Source organism: Zonotrichia leucophrys, chromosome Z (genome assembly GCF_028769735.1).
Source record: "Zonotrichia leucophrys gambelii isolate GWCS_2022_RI chromosome Z, RI_Zleu_2.0, whole genome shotgun sequence".
NCBI classification, from domain to species: domain Eukaryota; kingdom Metazoa; phylum Chordata; class Aves; order Passeriformes; family Passerellidae; genus Zonotrichia; species Zonotrichia leucophrys.
The window spans coordinates 7,126,492-7,147,513 of NC_088200.1; the positions used below are offsets into that span (position 1 = coordinate 7,126,492).

Here is a 21,022-nt window from a genome sequence, read left to right on the forward strand (position 1 = left end):
TAACAGTTTTTTATATTTGCTGATCTTGCCTTAGCTGTGTTGTTGGGACAAATAATTCTATCACTGCACGGTGTATGTCTGTAATCTTGATTTATACCTAGTAGGATCTTGTTTCAGGAAGCTTTCTAGATGCTTACTAATCATTTGGTCCAGGTGTATCATTTTCTCTTTCAAACACTTTTGACATGAATAATATACCATGGCAAGAGAAAAGCAATAGTATGGACAGCACTGTGCAGGGCTGACATGAAAGACCAACTTCAGAGCACTTCTGTGAAAAAAGAGAGATGCATCTATACAAACTGACTGAAAACAGGAGACGAAGTTCATATGGACTCCATCTTATACTGCCAGTTGTTGTTGATACAGTTGGTAGTATATGCATCCTTCAGGCTCCCTGGTCTAATTAAAATTAGAGGAAGCAGAGCACTGTCAGTAGAAAACTACTTGACAAATATTTGTCTTGCTCCCATCATGGCACAGTGCTGCATCTCCTTCTGATGCCCACACTGGTAAGGGATTGAATTCCCCTCTATTAAGACTCACCTGCTGTTAAGAAAAAACACGATCCGGTTCAACACAGTTGTCACAGGCAGGGACACCCTTCTTCCAGACAAGGTTGCTCAAAGCCAAATCCAAATCCAACCTGGCCTTGGACACGAGTCTTCTGAGCAGACAAAGAGATGATCCATCTCTTGCAGGTGTACAGAAGTCTTTTGTCCCCAGCTCTTCCCTTTTGCTTTCCTCCATGAGCAGAGTCTCAGGTATGAGCTTGAGTGGCACATGTAAGATCAAGGTGTGGTTCAAAGCCAGGATTTTTATCTAACTTTTGATGAGCAAGACAACAAGTTCATTAATCCTGAAGGACAACATGGGGACAATAATGGTCCTTCAAACAGGTCAAGGACACCCAGCTCTGCTACTTTTACAGAAGCAAAGCCCTCATTCAGTAAGAGTTACTAGGTGGCATTGGGCTGAGCTGGAAGGATTAAAAAAGACTGATGGAAAGGAGGAACTCAGCAAGGAGAAAGACAAGGCAGGATTTGGCCCTGAGCACTCCCATCTTCCTGCATGTGAGAGAAGATACTGGAGAAAAGATCTGGAGATGCAAGCCACTAATATTTCATAGACATCCACTACAACCAACACCTGTTTGCAGTCATTTCAGACCACAGCAGCCAGGATCAGAACTGTGGGACTGTCCCCACGGGCTCACCAGGGAAGGGCTGACTAAACTGTGTGGATGGGGAGATGCTGAGCCTTATCCTGACCACGCTCACCCTGAGACCCAGCTGTCCACAGCCCTGCCAGCAGCACCAGTGCCTGCATTAGACTGCCTCTGCAGCGGGAGGCTGTTTATGAACTAATTCTTTACTGCTGGCATAGCACCCGGCTCGTTTTCACCTTTCTTAAAGGTTAACCTCATTTCCTTCTATTAGTTGGTTTTAGCGAATGCCATTCGGCGCGGCAGTTAAAGAGCTCTGTCAGCGGATGGAAATGACAGTGGCATTTAAAGCCAGCCGGAGCTGAGAGCTGGGGGGTGGGAAGGTGGGTGGAAGAAATAATCTTCAATAAAATGTTTGTAGGGAGATGCTAAGTGACATCAAAGAAAGAAGCCTTGCTTTCCCCAAGAGGAAATAATCTTTGGCTTCAGCGTGCTCTGTGGGATGGGTCTCCCTTGAGTTTGAAACCAGCCCAAATGCAGGGAGAAAAAGTGACTGAAGGATGTCCAGAAAGGGCTCTGGACATCCCACCTTTATGGATAACTTCTTTTTTAGTCCAGCTGGCCTTACTTAGTGACAAGTGTGTGCTGAATATTACTGTCACTGAAGGAAAGTTCCCCTGTGAGTGTGTTGATTATAAATTCTACTGCAAGCCCTGCCTGGCATTTCAGGGCATCCTGTCTGATCCCAATTTTACTGCATTCCTTCACTTCTCTGCAGTGCTGTTTTAAAACCTGGGGTGAGACCTGCAGGAAAGTCTTCTGTTCAGAGGAAGGATGAGTTTTCCTGTGCAGGAGATTTCACAGGGGGTTTGTTTTCTTTTCCTTACTGCAACAGAACGGTGAAAGGAGTGTAAGCAAACAGGATGAATCAGGGAAACACATGCAGGCTACCAAACCCTGGCACAGAAAAGGTATGATGGGTGTAGTCCAGGCTCTTGCTGTCCTTCTGCCCTGCCCTCACCAGATCTCTCCTGGTATGGGTGTTAGACATTGTTCTGCGTCAGGGAGAATCTGCAGTACCCAGCAGTGGCAGGGACATCTGAGCAGTGCTTCAGCAAATCAGGACTCTGATCCAAAGCCTGCAAGGCTCTGTGGCACTCTTTTTCATTAACTTCAATAAGCTTCAGCTCTAACCCTGAATCCCCAATGTTTATTTCAAGCACTGGTGTAACATCACTGGAATATAATGTTCCTCCTCAGACACACCTTAGGGTAACAGTTTAAATGAATATGTGGATAAGTCAAGCCAGATTCTGCTGGGTGACATCCTGAAGCAGACCCATTCATTTCCTGGGTCATTTGTCAAGTTGGCCAAAGTATTTCAAAAGGCCAGGTGCCTAGCCCAACGTGTAGTTTTGTAACAGGCAAAGCATTCCCCTGGAACAGATTAATTTCAGTGAGATTTTTGCCAGGGGACTTTTTTTTTTTTTTAATTGATGCATTGAGTTCTCTTTTCAGGAGGTACAAATCTATCATTTTAATGGGATCTTTTTGATTTAATTTTGTTTCAAGTCTGTATTGTGTTAAACCACTAGCTTCCATCCTGAGTTAGACCAAAGGTTTCTCATGTCCAGCATCCTGTGTTCCAACAGTGCTCATTAGAAACAGCAGGAACAAGGCTTTTATGAAGAGTGATCCTCCCCCTAACACCCTCTGGCTTCCAGCAGACAGAGGTTTAGTGACTAAGATAGATTTTGCATCTGGATATTCATGTTTTATAGCACTGAGTGGACATAAGCACCACTAATCTGTCTCATTCGCCTCAGAGCTAATTTATTACTTTTGCATTCAGCAACATCCCATGACAGAAATGTCTTTTATTTATTCATATAGTGTGGGAAAATATACTTTCTTTTGTCTGGCTGAAAACCACAGCCATTCTGCTTTATATATTTTATGTTTTGAGGTTATTAAGACAAAGGCTTTTTATTCCTCTGAGACAATACCCTGTAACATTTCACAACTGAAGAATTTCCGTTTCACAAGAACTTTGGCCTCTCCAATTCAAAGTGGAAGTACATTTTTTGAGACATCAGTATTTCTTATAGAAAAAAAATCCATTTTTCATCCAGTTTCAGTCATTTCATTATATCAGTGTAATTGAGGGTGACAGCAGCAAAAATAATAATAGCAAAAAACCCCCAAAACCAACCAAACGTAAAACTACCAACAATAACAAAAAACCTACTTAGGCACCCTGGGAAGAACTGGCAAGAATGCATTAAAGTTTCATAATAGCAGCTTCTCCCTGCCAGCTGGGCTAGGAGAGTCACAAGGACAGGTTGGGGGGATCAGACACCCCAGCCTAATCACACTGGCACCACGTCATGTGCCTCCACCTTATTGTTCAGCTGCTCACATGCAGGTGTGTTCTATATAGAAGCAGAGTCCCATTCTCACCTCCATTTTTATCAATAAAATCTTCCTAATGGGACTTCCACCCAGTTAGGGTGGAACTGGTTCAACAAAAGTTATGCCGTCTTTTTAGGTGACCTGCCTTGTGGGGAAAAAATTCACTTTTAGGGTGTCCTAGCAGCCAGTGGGATGTCTGGAGGATTAACTGGGTGGATCCTATTGGGGTTCAGGTCTTGTACTCTTCACCTGCAACTGGCCACATGCACTGCATCCCCAGCTCCACTGCTCACATCCACAAGCAAACCCTTACAGGTTTCAGCTCTTGCTCCATAAAGCGGGGCAAAATTATTTTTTTCCTTCCAACCTTCTTATTTTTCTGCTTGCAGTTGCAGGCAAGACTGCCTCTTTACATGCTCATAAACACAGCCTGGCAAACTCCACTTTTGATTTTAACTAAGGATTCCAGGTACAGCATCAAACAAGTAATGCACAAAACTTCTGTGTGAAATACAGCTTCATAACTGAAGTGAACATTAGGCTAAGAGCTGTATGAAGTAGGAAAGGTGTTATTGAGACCTCTGAGACGTGCTGCTTGGATTCCTTTATTATTATTGTTTTCTTTTGCCTTTTCTTCATTTTCTTTGTTTGTAGATGAGGGCATGGAGAGGGAAAAAAAGCCAGGAAGTTTATAAAAGCAATAGAGAAGGGAGTTGAGGCCATTTGTGGAGATCTTTAATGACATTCTGTATAATTTGAAAGTGGGGAGAAAAGGGGAGAGAGAAAAAGGGAATTAACAAAAAAACTGGCAAAAGAAAAGTGGAATGTGGAGAGAAGCGTGTGGATGAATTTTAATGCAATCAGAAAGCTGTAATAATGGTAATAAAGGAATATATTCAGACGTCAAGAGAGGGAGAAGGGAACAGGACCCGCGACACCAGAATTTAAATTAGACATAGACGTATAATTCTCTTTTCTTCCCCCCCTCCTTTCTTCAAATGAAGAAAATGGAATTTTTAAGCACAGCAAAGGAGGGATTAACAATTGGCAGGTTTTCAGCCCTTTGTCTTTTGGCGAATCCCATTTAATCACCGTCTTTAATATTAAGGAGGCTGTGGCCGTGCAGGGCTGTCTCAGGCTTGGGGGAAAAGGGATGATATACAGAGGAAAAGAGAGATAACACTTAGGTTCAGGCAATTGTGAGGAAGTGTTTCAATTACCTCCACTGAAGTCTTTAAAAACTGAAGTTTAATTTGATCTGAAATGTCGTCCCAGCTCCTCCAAGAGAAAATATGTCCTTCCCACCCCCCTTCCTGCCCATGCCCACGCTGTTTCAATAGTCCTCGGTGCTCAAGGCTGGAGTGCTACCACAGATTAATGTCTTGGCCTTCTAGGCTTCTGGAAAGGGTTTCAAAGCTTCGACAGGTCACCAGTGAGATGAGTTTAGGAACTGAAACTTATTTTCCTGACATACCAGTCTTGACACCACTGACCCTGCGGAGTTTGTCAAGAAGCTTCTAAGCCTTGCTCTGAATGGGTGTGAAAACCAAATGGCCCCTCAGGCTCAGCCTCAACCTTGTGTGGTCACAGAGTGAAAAGGGGATGTTACACATAGGAATTAAGATCTGTTAAATTCCCCAGAACCAAAGGCAATAGGAGTGGTATTCAAGTCTGAGCTGCCTCTGAAAGATGAGTGCGAAGGCATAAATCAGTGTTCATTTGAGGTGTCATTTGATAGTACAAGACAGTCTTCTCCTTTATCTCCTTTTTCTTCTGGAAATCCATCAAACTGCGGCAAGATAATATTTGTGGATTCACAAGAGGAAGGAGCCTAAACAGTCATGCAAATTCCTGTGAAGTTTAGTCATAGCACAGCTGGGCACATCCATTCTTCCATGCTGGGTCTCCTTAGGTGCTTTCTCCCAAGAATGTTTCCAGGGTTTTCCTGGGAAATGGGAACTGTAAGAACAGGCTGCCAACAGCTATGGAAAGAGGTCTAATTTTACCTTTTTTTCATGATTGAAAGGTTGATTTAAATTCAGATATTCTTCCTGTTGTGGCAGGATTGTGAAAAGAAAGTGTGTGTTTAGGCTATAGGTTGAGTTTAGAAAGACCAGATTCTGACTCCCAAGTCTTTTCCTAAAAGGCATTGCCTCAGGAACAATTCTCAAAAACACTCCAGTTGTGTGTTTCAGATAACGACTAGGAAGAATCATGAGCAGTGAGGCACAGTTCAGAGGCAGAGGCTTTATGCTTTGCCTGGCACAGGGTTTCAGGCTTTTCTCACCAGCAGCTTTCCAAAGCAAGGGCTACAAATAAAATGGATCTTTTCAAGTTGTTTTCCCGGCTCAATATCAAATACCATAAAACCTGTCACTTGAGATCTGCACAGGGAATCTGCACAGGCAATCTTGGCAATGGACACTTGTGATGGTGCTGTTCAGCAAGTCAGAACTACAGATATTTGTCTTGGGGTTATAACATTTGCAGCTGTACAAGAAGAGTCTGCTGCTAGGATTTTTTAGGCTATGTCTTCATGGCAGGGTTTGTTTAGCCCATGGCCAAAGTTTTGTCCATACCCTATGTGCACAGAGGAAGCCTGCATGTGTTTTCATCTCAGCTGCCCAGATGAGGCTCTCGGTTTGTGGTTGGGTTTCACTTCAGTGCACAGAGGGTTTGCTACAGCAGCACAGACCAGCCAAACCCAAATCACACCCACCCTCCTGCTCTGAACACTCCCCTCCATCTCCTTCCATTGTTCATCATGCCTCTGCAATTTTTCCATCCTGCTCCTACCCTTGCTCTCCTAGACAACACCTGGATGGGGTTTACAGCTGCTGCACATCATGGACCTCTCCCAATTCCCTGTACAGCAGGTCTTCCCTCAGGAAGGAAGGACTGTAACATAGACTAGGACACTGATAGAAGAGAATAGGCCCAGTCATGTTAAATTAAAACCCATCTTAGACATTGGGTTCAAGTCAATTTTCTTTCCAGTTTCTCACAGGGCCAACAGCACCCAGCACCTGTGTTCCCTTGGACACAAGCACCTTGATCAGAGTGTCACTGTCTTTAGGAGTGCAGGACAGGTAAATCTCTCCCTGTAAGATAACTTCAAGATTCACAGTCATTGTAATTTACCAAAGTAGACTTTTATTGAGGACTAAACCCTGCCTTGACTTACCCTCACACTCTTGTGTGAAAAGGAGTAAGGAAAGCTCCAGCCACTAAAATCTGACAGAAGCCATTGCAGGGTTCAGCTGTAGTCCTGACTCCCAGCCTGCCAGGTACATTTCACTATTTCTGCCAGGCTACCTCTGCTCCTGGAGTATGGCAAACCTCACCAATGCCCAGTTTTGCCAGCTGCAAACACCAAATTATTCTTTTTGCAGATGGGGAAACTGAGGCTGCCTTTTTCACTGGGTAACTTACGTAGCTTATATTTCCATCGAGGCCACTGTCCGTGGCAGAGATGTAAGTATTTAATAACAGTAACTGAACAGTCATCCATCTCTTTGGTACCAGGAATAATAAATCACTCTAACAGAAAAGTGGTTTTGCTTTCCCTAGTTTCCAAAGCATGGCTTAAGATGGGACTCAGGGGTCCCAAAACCAGTCTGAAACATACAGAAAAGAGCTTCAGCCAAGCTCTTGAATATCCTCATGGGTTCACTCTTCCATAACTGGATCAGGAATGATTTCCACTCTTTCCCAAAGCAAGATCTCGGTTCTATCTATTGAAAATTGTTTGTGGCATGTTGAAAATAAGCAGAAGGAAGAAGTTCCTGACTCAGTGCGTGCTTAAGTTGGAGAATGTCTTGCTGCAGGATGTGCTGGATGCTTGCAAGCACACACGGGTTCAAAAGTCCACTGAACAATTACATCAAAGAGAGACACTTCAGAAACTACTACATATGAAAAAACAAAAAACAAAACAAAACAAAACAAAACAAAAGTAAAAAACCAAACCAAAAAACCAAACCAAAACAAACAAACAAAAACAAAACTACCACACTGCAGACTCCAGAATTCCCTGAATTGCAGAGCACTGAAATCTAGGAAAATATTTGGGGGGATCAACAAAATTCCCCATTCTTTTACTCTTCCCTAGACATCCAAACTGGCTGTTGCCAGAGACAGCAAACAGCATCAGACAGACCCTGTGTTTCTTGTTCAGCTGCTCCTTCACTCTGTTTACAGGATCCATGTCCAAGTCAAGGCTCAGAGTGCAGCCAAGCAATTAAGTAAGAGAAATCCTTCAAACTAAGTTTTTGACATGCAACAGTGGAGAGTAGCGCACCTGTGGGATGAAACTTCCTTCTTTGCACGGGAGAATTATGCTCCCACACCTGGGCTTATATTCATTTGCGCTTGTCCCCATCACACAGCTGTTCAGATTAGTGTTATTCTCTCTAGCCCGGGTGTCTCAAAGCCTCTGTCTCCAGCAGTTGGAGACCAGCAGCTGTGCAATCATATCTGCTAACGTATGGGATATAAAGGATCTGTTAAGTAAAACCAAAACAGGGAGGGAGGAGGGGGAGAGATCAGCGCAAAGAAATCAGTCCTGCTAAAATGTGATTAGGGATGCCCCACAACACCCAGCTGCAAGGAAGAGGTGAACTCAGCAAACATTTTAAAGCCTGCAGCAGAATTAGCCCCTTGAGGGTGTTGTTTGATATGGGGAGGAGAAGGGAAAAGGGGCCAAATAGGAGCTGCAGGTGGAAGGAGGGTTTGTTTGCTATTATTTGGAGTTAGGTAGCACTATGCTTCTGTTGTTCAGGTTTCTGAATCTTGTTGGATTTTTCCCCCATCCTAATTTTTGAAGCACCTCTATTTTACAAGGTTCATGTATTTTCCAGCAAGGTACTACGGAGAAGATAATTAGCTAATTTACAATTAGCTACAACAGTATTCATAATCACTTCCCCTGTGGAAAGGGTGGTAATCATCATCACGTAGCTGTAGGACTGCTGTGAAAATGGCAATAGGAGTGTGAAACCAAGGCCCTGGGAAATGCCCTGCTTTTAGCCTATTGATCACCTGATTAGCACAGGTTAAGGGGAGTGTTGGGGCATTCTGGCTTAAGAGAATGACAGGTTTGAGCTTGCAGATTTGAGTTCAGAGCTCAAACCAAACTTCCATAACATTCAGGGCATCTGCAGCCTACCCTTCTTCTCTCAAGCTCCTTCTTACTTCTTGGACCTGTGGAGGATTCCTTGGTCATGACTGTCTGAAAGAAACCCAGGTTTATAGCTCTTTTTCACCACTGTGACTTTGGCAAATGCCTCATCCCACTGTTAGGAGTTCTAGGGGATGAAAGGCTGGACATGAGTCAGCAATGGGCTCTTGCAGACCAGAAAACAGCCTTGTCCTGAACTGCATCAAAAGGAAGTTGAGGCAGGTGGTTCTGTTTCTCTATTCCGTTTTTTTTGAGGCTGTTTTTGTATTTTTGAGACTGCTCTGGGGCCCCTGCCATAATAAGGGTGTGGACCTGTTGTGGAGTATCCAGAGGAGGCTGCACACAGGGGGCTGGAGCACCTCTGCTATGAGGACAGGCTGAGAGAAGAGAAGGCTTCAACAGACATTATTGGGTCTTTAAATACTTTATAATGCTTATGAGAGGTGGGGACAGACTTCTGAATATCGCCAGTACCAATAGGATAACAGCTCCTACTTATCAGAGAGAGCACATTCACTCTAGATACAAGGAATATTTTTACACCACAAAGTTGGTGAAACACTTGCATAGGGAAGTTTGTCATTCCTGAAAACTTTCAGGATCTGTTAGACAAGTCTCTGAGCAACCCGCTCTAGTTGAGCATGTCCCTCCTCACTGCCACAGCCATGGACCAAATGACCTTTAAATGTCCCTCCCAACCCAAACCACTCTTATTCTGTGCATGTCAGGAACACTCCCAGTGCTATCTCCTCTTCCCTCTCTGCCAAGGACAAATCAGGAGAGTGGGCAAGCAATATCAGCTCTGCTTCCTGCATTCTCTCTGTTAAATGTGCCACTTGGTCCTGTACACCAGCTTTTCTTCTTACCCACACCTGCATAGAAAACTTCTCTAGTTGCTTGTTTGTTGTATCATGGTGCCAAGGAGATAAACTTAAACTCCTTCCCATGGTGCCAGCACCAAGGCACTGCAGCTGCTCCCCCTCTGTGTGTGCAAGCATGTTTGGGAAGGAGAGGAACAGCAGCAGGCACAAATAGTTATTAGCTATACAAATTAGCCTGGGACACAGAGATGGTGAATCTGTCCCTCTTTATTTCCAAGGCCTTGGAAGTTCTAGATGGTAAAGCCGGTTTGTGCTTTCCTGATACAAGGATTCAACCTCTTTGTTTTGCATGAGGAATACAAGAGCACAAGTGTATTTATATACTCTTATCTAAATGTACCCCCACGCACACACATACATTAGCGAGAGCTATCTGGATAAACACAATCCTGTGTCATGTCTCCCTGCGAGTGACCCTAATTTTCCCCCAGTCCCTCCACAATTGCTGTGATTCTTGTTCTTGTCCTCTTGCTCCACGGAGGGTCAAACATCCTGCATCTCATTGTCCCTTCTGTCTCTTTAATTAGTGCCCATCCTCCCCCCTCTCCCCCTCGCTCCAGTGTCCCCCCTTCCCATCTCCTTTCAGCACTTGGTTTGCAGCACTCTGTTATTTCACCTTTCACGTGCCCGCCTCCTTCGCCCGGGCCCATCTGACACCTCTGCCTTACACTCATCATGGAAACATAACATTTAAATACAAATAGAACAGGGAATAATTTAACCCCTATTTGCACCAGGGAAGGTGCCAAGGCTGCATATAAACACTGCAGGGAGGTCTGTAGATGTTTTATGTTTATACAAGTTGTGTTTCTTCACCACTGCCTTGCAGCCAGCTTTTCCTGACAGAGCCTCGACTCCTGGCAGAGTGGTCAAGAAGAGGGAAGCCCAGTTCCACAGGGGTATTGGAAATGTGACCAAAGGGACATCTCTGGGAACCCTGATGCGCCATTGCAGTGGTCTCTCTCTCCCTTCTGGTCCTCCTGTGAGGATCTTGGAGTGCTACCTTCTGTCACTGCTATGATTTATTTATGACAAAATGGGGCAGACCTGAGCAGAACCTATTTTCAGTATTTTCAGAATTAACCAGCAAAAACCTCCTTGGCTCTCCTTTGTGCCAGCACACACACAAATATTCAGCCATGTTTGGACATTTCCATGGCAAAGGGGGCACAGTGGACTTAGCTTGTAGAAAATGGAGCGTACAATAATGAGAGAAGACAAAACCATGAGGAGAAGAGGCTCACATGGACACCATATTCAGTTGCAATGTTGCACTGCTCATAGTGGCACCAATTTAGAGATGTTGCTGCAGCAAGGATAATGGGGAGTCGTCAGATGAGACAGAAACTGAAATTGTGACTTGGGAGAATGTAATAGACAGAAATTTGGACAGGTTGCTCCTCACAAAATCACAGGGAAGATGCTCAGATATGAATGAATAGTTGATGCACAGACATGTGTGGCCTTGAGGAGGCTACATGGAATAGGCCTCTTCCATCACATCTGTTCTTAGACACACTGAGTAAGCTCACTGTCTTCATTCCCCTCATGGGGAGGAGATGGAGGATGCTCCTCCTGGGTGCCCATCTCCATTGAGCAAGGCTGTGTGGTGCTGAGAGGTACAGCTGCCTCTCTGTGGCCACAGACCAGTTTAGGCTGGAGCACGAGGTCATGTCCACAGCTCATGCTGGGGACATCCCAGATCATGGGCTCATTCCTGGCTACTTTTCATCTTTCTCTTCTACCCTGGACAGTGATACTTCTGTTCTCCTTGACAGTGTTCACTTTGGTCTGGGACCCATGTCTTAGGAAGTCTGGTCTGAAGATTTTTTGCCCCACAGTCTGAAATGGCATTGAGCACTGAGCCTGGCAGTGGAGGAGATAGGGGACTGAGTCAGCCCAGTGCTCTGAAATTTAGGTATGGAGCCTGAGACACGTGTAGTGGGAACGTCTCACTGAAAAAGGAGGAAGCAGGTGACTCAGGATGGTGATATATATGGATTCTTTTTGGTAGAGACAGGCCCTACAGGCAGGAAAAGCTTAGGGACAGCATCATCTAGAACTGCTTCAGGCTCGTGTGCAGCCGAAGACTCAGAGTTTTGTAGGATGTAGCACCCTCAAATCTCACTAGAGGACACTGGAAACACCTGGTGAGGAGCACCAGTGGTGTGCACATGTGGTCAAGACACACCTTGATGACATCAGCACATCCCCTCTTAGTCGCAGACATCTTTTATGAAAAATCTTTTTCTTAGGATTTCTTCTCCTGAGAAGCTGAGAGGCCTCAGGAACAAAATGTAAACATTGATTATCTGCTGCTGTGGAATGCAGCAAGTAGGTCTTTGATTGGCCCATGTTAAGTGTTTGTAATTAATGGCCAATCACAGCCTAGCTAGCTCGGACAGAGAGCCTAGCCACAAACCTTTGTTATCATTCCTTCCTATTCTTTTCCCAGCTAGCCTTCTGATGAAATCCTTTCTTCTATTCTTTTAGTATACTTTTAATGTAATGTATATTATAAAATAAAAAATCAAGCCTTCTGAAACATGGAGTCAGATCCTTGTGTCTTCCCTCATCCAAGAAATCCTGTGAACACCGCCACACTTCTTCATTTTATTCTTGCAAACTCATGGCCCTTTTTTGACATATTTAAAAAACAGAAGTTTTCGTGAAGTTTGGCATGCCAGTATTTTGTCCAGGATGTGGAAGACTAGTAGTATATGATGATGCCCAGGGTGTAAGAGGCTCGTAAAAGACCATTAGAGGAAAAACTCATTAGTCAAGACCTGGAACACATTGAATGATCCCTTCTGCTGGACTCTTCCCTCTCTTTTTCTACTCAGGATATGTGATGAGTGTTGTTAAAACACAGTGTTGAGTTCCCTGAAAGAGTTGGGATGTGAGAGGCAAATGCAGCACTTTGTTATAGAAACTACTGAAAGTAAAAAAAACTTGTTAAATCAACTCATTTTTTATCAGTCTAGAGTGTGATTGTGCAGAGCTCTGAGATGGCAGATATAACAAATGATTCCCCTGACTACACAGGGTGATGTTTTCCAGGAGAGAGACAGGGTGCTGCTTTGGAGATGGGGTTGGAGGTGATGTCCAAGCAGTGGCTGTCCATGGGGATCCCCTTCACACCATCTCCCCTAGAGCAGCAGCAGCTCCTGGGGAAGGGGATCCCCTCCTTTGGCAGGGCCTGCCCCTGATGGTCAGATGCCCATCCCATGGGCAGCTCACCAAAGCACCACATCACCTGCCAGCCACTGCAGGCCCAGTGCGCTGCAAAGATGTGGGGTGGGGGATGTAAAAATAATAATTTGAGCAGTTCCTAAAACACCTGGTTTTAGCTTTGCATAAACTAGACCAGACAAGGCAGTTTCAGGCCAGTTCCACACTAGAGAGTTTTGCTGACAGAGGAGGGATGTGATTTTTTTTTTTTTAATGATACATTTATATTAGCAAAAAGTCTGGTGAAAACAGTTACACTGCCAGAGGAGTGCTTTTGCTGATGCAGCTTATTTGAAACAGGGGAAGCTGTATAAAGTACAATATAAGGCTCTTCTGTTGTGCTGGAAGCATTTAACAGGCACAAAGTTTCTAGACAAAACCTTTTGCCAATCATGTTGCTAGCTCTTTCCAGCTCATCTGCCCTCTTCCTAAAATATCTTGCAGGAAGCTGGTTCCATTTGCTAGGCAGGTTTTCTTCTAACATCTGGGAAACCTTTGGACTTTGCACTGGACTCGTTTCTTAAGGCTCTATAATGCCCTAGACTGAAAGATGCTCCCCAGTGCACACCATGAACATCACCAGCTGCTTCTCCGAGGCTTGTACCTCACATCTTGGAGTCTCTTTTGCAGGACACTTAGGCCATTGGGAAAACAAGCCTTTCATATGTCCAAACCACCTTCTTGTGAGGTGGGGACAACCTACAAACTGTGTGGTGTTAGGTGGGGCTCTGTGCACCGCTACAATCTGAACTGTTTGTTGCCAGCAAAGACCTCCAAACACCTCCCTGCATAATAAATTCCAACATAAAGTAGGAATATTCTTTACTTTAACAGGTCTATCAGAAGGCTATTTCTGTTTTTCTCACCTATCAGAGGTGTACCTGTATCTCCCTAAACCTATTTTTCCTACCAGTTCAGCAACCTAGCTGAAGGCAACATAATTCCTGCTTTTCTGTGGGCAGTACACTTTTTGTTGTCGTGGATAACTCGACTGCAGGGTTGAAAGCTCCTAATATCCTCATTCAATAGCCACTGCATGAAAAATTATTCACATCCAAGGCTGTAAAGTAATTTGCCAATGTGCAGGTGCATCTTGGAGAGGGGAATTTTGATCAAACACTGGTTTGAAGCAGAACAGATTGCCTACTCCAGTGATTTCTCAGTGAACAAAAGTGACATGAATTGCCCAATTAGTCAGCCAGAAAAGGGTTATTGCAAACCAGTGTTTTGTTCAGCTTTAGGTTAACCTGTACACTAAAAAAAATAAATTAAATTTTAAAAAATTATTTCGATATTTACATATATTTATTCAAATTAGTTACATCTGCTCAGTAACGTGCTCTGAAAAAACCCTCTTGGTTCACACATTTACATAGTGTTTAATGAATCATAAATAAGACATTTATGAATCATGTGCAAATGGCCTGTTTACATACACGATGTAAACTATGTAAATTTCCTTTTTTTCTTGGTGTAATGGTAGTAGTCTTTGAACAGAAACCTGAACGAGAGGCATCATTCAGCCCCCTCTGAGATCCTTCTGACAATCTTATTTTTTTCACCATTATTTTTCTGGAGGTGTCCCATGGGGATCCCCAAACTTGGTTTAAGGCCAAGTACAAATCATAGAGTCATTTGGGCTGGGAGGGACCCTGAAGATCATTCAGTTCCAATATCTGCTCTGGGCTCACCCCAGCAGGTCCCTGTGGTTCCTGTGCTGGGAGCCCAGGGCTGGATGCAGTGCTCCAGGTGGGTCTCAGCAGAGCAGAGCAGAGGGGCAGAATCCCCTCCCTGCCCTGCTGCCCACGGGGCTCTGGGTGCAGCCCAGGACATGTTTGGTCCTGTGAGTGCACAGTGCTGGGTCACACTGAGCATCCTTGTTCAAAACACAATTATCCACTAGCAGAAAACACCCTGCTTTGGCATGAAATACCACCTGCCGGAGTTATCTCATATATTAACAATCGTATACGTTAACTTTATATTTCAAAAAACAATTTAAGTTTCAAAATCTTTGGGCTTATTTCAAATGAACTTTATAAATATATTAAAAATCTCATCCAAACTTGTAGATACATGTCTCTGAGTGGGCATGAATGACAAATCTCCAGTTTACAGGCTGTGACTTCCGTTATATCCTGATTTTAAAAAGCTTATGTTAAACATTTTTTTCCTGCAACTTATTTAGTATTGCGAGGGCTACTAACTTATGTTATTTTTCATTTGGACTTGGTTCCAATATACTATATTTATCACATTCCTCTTGGATTGCAGTCTGAGCAATGTTGTCATTTCAGTTACTGCAAACTGACTGCAAAAATTGATCAGAAGAAGTTGATTTAGAAGACTTTGGTGCCTAGGTTTTAAGACGCAGATAAAGATTTTACAAACAACCAAACCATTTTTATTTGTTGTTTGGTGGTTTGGTTTTTCCAAAATTTGCTGGATTATTTCCAAGTACTCATGTGAAGTCAGAGGCTGTTAAGTTTTTTCAAGCCAGTCACCTGAAAAGACTATCAGCTTCTGAGGTGTGTCACCTCGGTGAAGTGACTGCTTGTGTTGCATGTGGTGCTGAGCCATCTTGGCTTTCACAGCCCTCCTGAAATATGGTAAGCATCTCTTTATTTTGTTCCAGAAGACAGAAAACTCTTTGTGGGCATGCTCAATAAGCAGCAGTCGGAAGACGATGTGCGCAGGCTATTCGAGGCGTTTGGCAACATCGAGGAGTGCACGATCCTCCGGGGACCCGATGGCAACAGCAAAGGTAAGGCATGCCCTGTGCTGAGCTAGACCCTGCTCTTCATGTATATACCATTTTCTGGTGTGACAAACGTATCATGCAGCCCCCAGAACAGCTCCTCTTACTTTAGGAGGGGGCACATTTTTACGCTGCTGGTTGCTCTCTGCTTGTGCGTCAGAGGAAAACGCTGATCACGTTGGGAAACACTCATCTCCAGTGGGCTGTGGGTCACCACATGCAAACTCCTGCCTCCCCTCTGAACAGGGTCTTTACATTCACTCCAGATGTGCTCTCCCCACCCTGTTGAACAGGATGGCTCTTTCTTTAAAAAAAGCCAATATTGATACTTTAAATCTTGGCTCACTGGCTCCATCATCACCTCTGTTTGCCTCTCATCCACCAGCCCCAGGTCTTTCCCTTCTTCACCTGCTCTTTGTATGGGCTCATACCAGCCAGTGATTGCAGCTGCAAGGGTACAGGTGCCAGTTTAAATATTACACTCATTTACTGTTTGAAACACGCAAATATTTCATTGAAAAACATTGAGGTTCCTTACCTCCTTCTGCCACTTTTTTACCTGAATGGCACAAAAGATCTTCTGCTACAGCCCAGGCATGAGAGTGAGGCTTCTTTCTGGTGCAGGAAGGTCATCTTTTTCCCCAAAAGTCTCTAGACAAAGTAACTTCAATCTGAATAGGAAACCCTCTCCTCCTGGCCATTAATGTATCCATTAAATATTGATCTGCATATAATATAGCATAAAATGTGTGAGTATGTGCAACACCAGAGAAGAGGCCAGTCTTCACACAGTTCTTATCTCACTGGATATTTTGACAAGGTACAACATCAACCAGCACATTTTTGCAACTATGTCTTTCTCCAGTGCATCACTGCGATTTGGATTTTTTTGCAAAATCAAAATTTTTTGCAAAAAAATCCAAATCACAGTGATGCACTGGAGAAAGACATTGTTATTCCATAAAATCACTGGTGGCCAAAAAAATTACTTTACACCAGCCTCATAGCTGTTCAACACACATCAGCACAGATCAGCCTTCTTGATATAAATGGCTGAAAATAAACTGTGGGTGGCTTTTTTCTGTTTTGAGGTCACTTCATTTCCACCACACACAAAGACAGGGGCTGGCCCACAGGGAAGTAGTAGGCTAGGAGGTCCTAGAGAAGCTCCAGCCATCATAACAGCAGACAGTTAAGCATGTCATTCACTGAACAAATCAGTAAATTGGGAAAAAGCAAAAAAAAACCATGTCAGGCTGCTTCCACCTGGAATGAAATTTAATGACAAAGGAGTTAAACAGAGTAATAATAAAGGCAATAAAGTCTGAGTTCTGTGAGAAACAAATTCCAGAGGACACCAACCCACAGGCTTGTCTTCATACTTGCTCTATCTTTTTTTTTTTTTTTCCTTCTAAAACAATTTCATTATAAGACAGAATCTGAGTGGCAGCTCCATATTGCTAACCAGTTTAATTATTAGTGCTAGCAGACTGCAGTCTCAGGCTGACGTTTCACTGAGCTGTTCAGGATCAATACTGAGCCTTGACAGAGTTAATATTACCAGCTTCCATTTGCTGGTGCTATTTACTGAGAATGTGAAGCTCCTAATTTACACACACACGGTTTCGTGCATGCACACATGCACACAGAGCAGTCAATCCAATGGAAAACTTAAGGCTAGTGCCCTTATCTTAGGAGACAGTCAGGCAAGCCACAACTCCCACAAAGTTATTCCCAGTCTGTAATGTTTTCCATCTGCTAGAAACCAATATGTGACACACATTGCTTGTGAGCTACTTATTTTGGGCAAAACCCATAAGGCTTAAATTCTACGTAAGTTGAGATTTAAGCAGATTGTCTAAATTCCAGATAGCAGTCAGATCCCATGCACTTTAATCCTGCCCAGCCCACCAGGTATCCCTGTGGTGAGCCTCTACACCCTTCAGGTAGCTCAGTGCAAGCACTGCTCTCAGAAGCTGGGTAGCAGCTCCCCAGTTTAATCCCATCACAGCCCAGGCATAGCCAAAAAGCTGCCCAAGCCTTTCCTGAAGCCGTGGGTGCTCTCCTGAGCCATGCACCGTGGCCTTCAGAGTCTGCAGAAATACCTCCTGCATGAGTGGCAGTGCTAGGAACCGTGGCTGGAGCAGGTAACCAAGTGGCAGAAGAGCAGGGACTGAGGAATTTCTCACCCTGGAGGGGAATGCAGCACCCTGGGAGAGGATGGAATGCTTCTGCACCACTCCAGGTAAAGCTCACCAGGGTCCAGGGAGCAGTGCAGGAGTTCTCAGGTGAGGGACCTGAAGTGGATCCAGAAGGACCCACAGAGTCTTCATTGCTGCTGCTCTCTGTGCAGCTATACTTTTTCCCTTCCTAATTTTTTCCTATTCAGCAGCCTGCCTCAATAAGTAAAAAAGTAAAAACTCACAAAGTAAAAACTTCCACCAGAACCCTCCACAAGAAGAGCCTTCCCCTGTGCAATTACAATCCTAGGGCCTGATTCTTCAGCCTCCTCCAAGCTGACAAAACAATCAGGGCAGCCTCTTCCAGCCCTAGCCTGGGAGCAAAGGAACAAGAAAACCTTAAGCACATGTATCACCCTGTTCAGCAGAGGTTATATCTCTGTGTGTGTCAAAATCCCTTCACACTCCGGAGCTGCTCCTGTCAGAAGGACACCATTGTTCTGAGGAGAGTGACATGACTCACATCCTCAGCTCACCCACTCCTGGAGGCAGCTCTGGTCACAATGGCAAGGAAGATTATGTGCACTTCTGGTGCTGTGTACAGAAGCCATCTGATTGAATGCACAAACAAAAAGGACAAAATGTTGGGATCTGTGCTATTGCCTTGCCATTTACACCAGTAAAAGCTGAGTTTTCACTCATCCTGCTACCTCAAAACCTACTGGAAGCAGTTAATAGAAAGCAGTAGGAGGGATCCCATTAGCATCCTGAGCATTAAACAAGATAAATGCCTGCTACTCCCTTTATTCCCACCTTTATCCAGCTCCACTGATCCATCAGGACCCTCAGCACAGGGGTGAATTTCACCTGACAAGAGTGAAGCCTTCAACATGACAGCAGCACCACAGCCAAAAATCCTGCTCTAAATTAAATTGGTGACTGGAACAGGAAAGCTTTTGTATATTTGCTAATCAGCATCTTCTTTTTAGAGGCAGAAAGTACAAAAGAATCTCTGCAAATAATTAAACACTCTAATTCTGGATTATCTCTGATTAATGAAGAGGAAGACGCAGTATCTCAGGAGCCTGGGAATGCTGGGCTGGGATTATGTCATAATTGATCCCTATTGTTTCCAGCTGAAGTTTATCTATCTCATTTTCTCATGATTGTCTCTTCTCAGCTCCTTATAAATTAGATCCAACTATTAGCAATAATCATTGGGCCTTTCCTGAAATACAGCCTGAGCACAGTGCTGGGAGGGTGATGCAAAGTGAACAGCCCTCAAAGAGAACTGTTAGATATTTTATATGTGTATATTATTTTTAGAAGAGGCTATCACTGCTTTCTTCAATCTCATTTCTATCAGCCTGCAGTGATGATTTTAGGAACCTTTGGGGTTCATTCTTCTACTTTGCACCTCTTCTAATTCCACCCTGTGCTGTAGGGATCCAAAGGGGTGTGAAGACTTTCTAAACTTGCTGCAAAGGGGCTGGAGAGCTGTCCCACTGTCAGGACTGGCATCCTGTGCCCTGCAATCTGCACCCCTTCAGGGAAACCGAGAGGGCTTTGCAAATTGATTAAAAGCTCAAAAGTCCTTGGTAGTAATAGAAGGGGACGGAAGCCAAAACTTCTCAGATCTCTCCCAATCTGTTCCAGAAACTGCCTTAGCATATGGAAATTACCCTTCCCATCTCTGAGTCAGTTTGCTTGTAGCTGGGAGTGTTGGCAATACTTTCCCCCACCCTAGAAGTGCGTGTAACCCTTTGAAGAGTTGATCATTTCTGCACTCTAGCGCACACCCATAAATGCACCTTTCTGCCCTAAAACATTACGTAAGAGTCTGGTGTGAGATTCCCCACACAGCAATACAGGCCAGAGAAACACTGCCCACATTTCTCTAATGTCCACAAGAGAACACCTACACAGGCACCGACTTTGCAGCTATGAAAAACTTAAGATTCAAGTTTCAGTGGTGGCAGGATGGTAATCAACACATGGGTACCTCTCCCACCCCTGCTACTTCACCAGAAGGTGTCTCATGCTTTGCCAGACCTAAGTGGCTTGGAGCCAAGACAGGCTCTGGGCAGTCTGTCACAGAGCTCTACCAAGCAGTGAAATCATAAGGTACCTTGTGGGTTTGGAGTAACTCAAATACCTTCTGTACATTTGTCCTGTGCTTGCTTGTGTCAAGAATGTGCAGCTTTCCAGTGACTTGCACACAATTCCATGCTGTTTCTCACAACCACAGAGGGAGGAACGCTCATCATTAGGTCTAATATCAATAAAAGAAACAGCTTTTTCGCTCAATAAATTGTAAAACTGTGCAAGATTCTGCCATGGAAAGCTGTGGATGTCAAAACATGACTGGATTCAAGATGTTCTTGCTAAGTTTGTGTCTGTCAGTACTTGTTACAAGTAATGTGGGAATTCTGGAAGCAGCTGAGCCTTAAGAGGTCCTCAGGCTGCTGATGTCTGGACTCTGGAAAAGGACCAGGACTGTGGTGGTGTTCACAGGGGTTCTTGGATGAGGGAAGAGACGAGCATCTGACTCTATGTTTGAGAAGGCTTGATTTATTATTTTATAATATACATTACATTAAAACTATTCTAAAAGAATAGAAGAAAAAGATATTATCAGAAGGCTAGCTAAGCTAAGAATAGAAAGGAATGATAACAAAGGTTTGTGTCTCAGGCTTTGTGTCCTAGCCAGCTGACTGTGATTGGCCATTAATTACAAACAACCACATAAGACCAATCACAGATGCACCTGTTGCATTCCACAGCAGCAGATAATTATTGTTTACATTTTGTTCCTGAGGCCTCTCAGCTTCTCAGGAGGAAAAATCCTAAGGAAAGGATTTTTCATGAAAAGATGTCTGCAACACAGGACACTTTTTTTTTTTTTTGTTATACCTTCTTCACAGCCATATTATCAGTCAGTTCTGAGGACAGGACACTTAGCTAGGTGGAATTTCATGGTACCCATGCAAACTTTCTTACGCTCTTCTTTTTCCTCTTCCAGGGTGTGCATTTGTGAAATACTCTTCACATGCAGAGGCCCAAGCTGCCATCAACGCCTTGCATGGCAGCCAGACAATGCCGGTGAGTAGCTCTGTCACACGGGCAAGTGAGAATTGGGCCAGCCCTGGCTGCCCTGGGGCCTGACTGAGGAGGAGAAATTATTTACCTGTGCTCTGCAACTCATCATCCAGACCC

The 21,022-nt window shown here is 44.1% G+C and overlaps 1 protein-coding gene across 17 annotated transcripts in view; it reads left to right on the forward strand.

Annotated features, from left to right (window-relative positions):
* The window catches only part of CELF4 (CUGBP Elav-like family member 4), a 712,336-nt gene that overhangs the window by 578,837 nt on the left and 112,477 nt on the right, over positions 1-21,022 (forward strand). For 12 of the 17 annotated variants that reach the window (XR_010443151.1, XM_064736702.1, XM_064736693.1 and 9 more), the window contains exons 4-5: positions 15,504-15,632; positions 20,829-20,908. Coding sequence is in view for 16 of the 17 variants with exons in the window: in XM_064736702.1 (XP_064592772.1) it covers positions 15,504-15,632; positions 20,829-20,908 (209 nt within the window). In the remaining variant the exon portion in view is untranslated. The remainder of the gene's footprint in view (positions 1-15,503; positions 15,633-20,828; positions 20,909-21,022) is intronic. The other 5 variants (XM_064736703.1, XM_064736699.1, XM_064736691.1 and 2 more) reach the window with 1 other exon arrangement.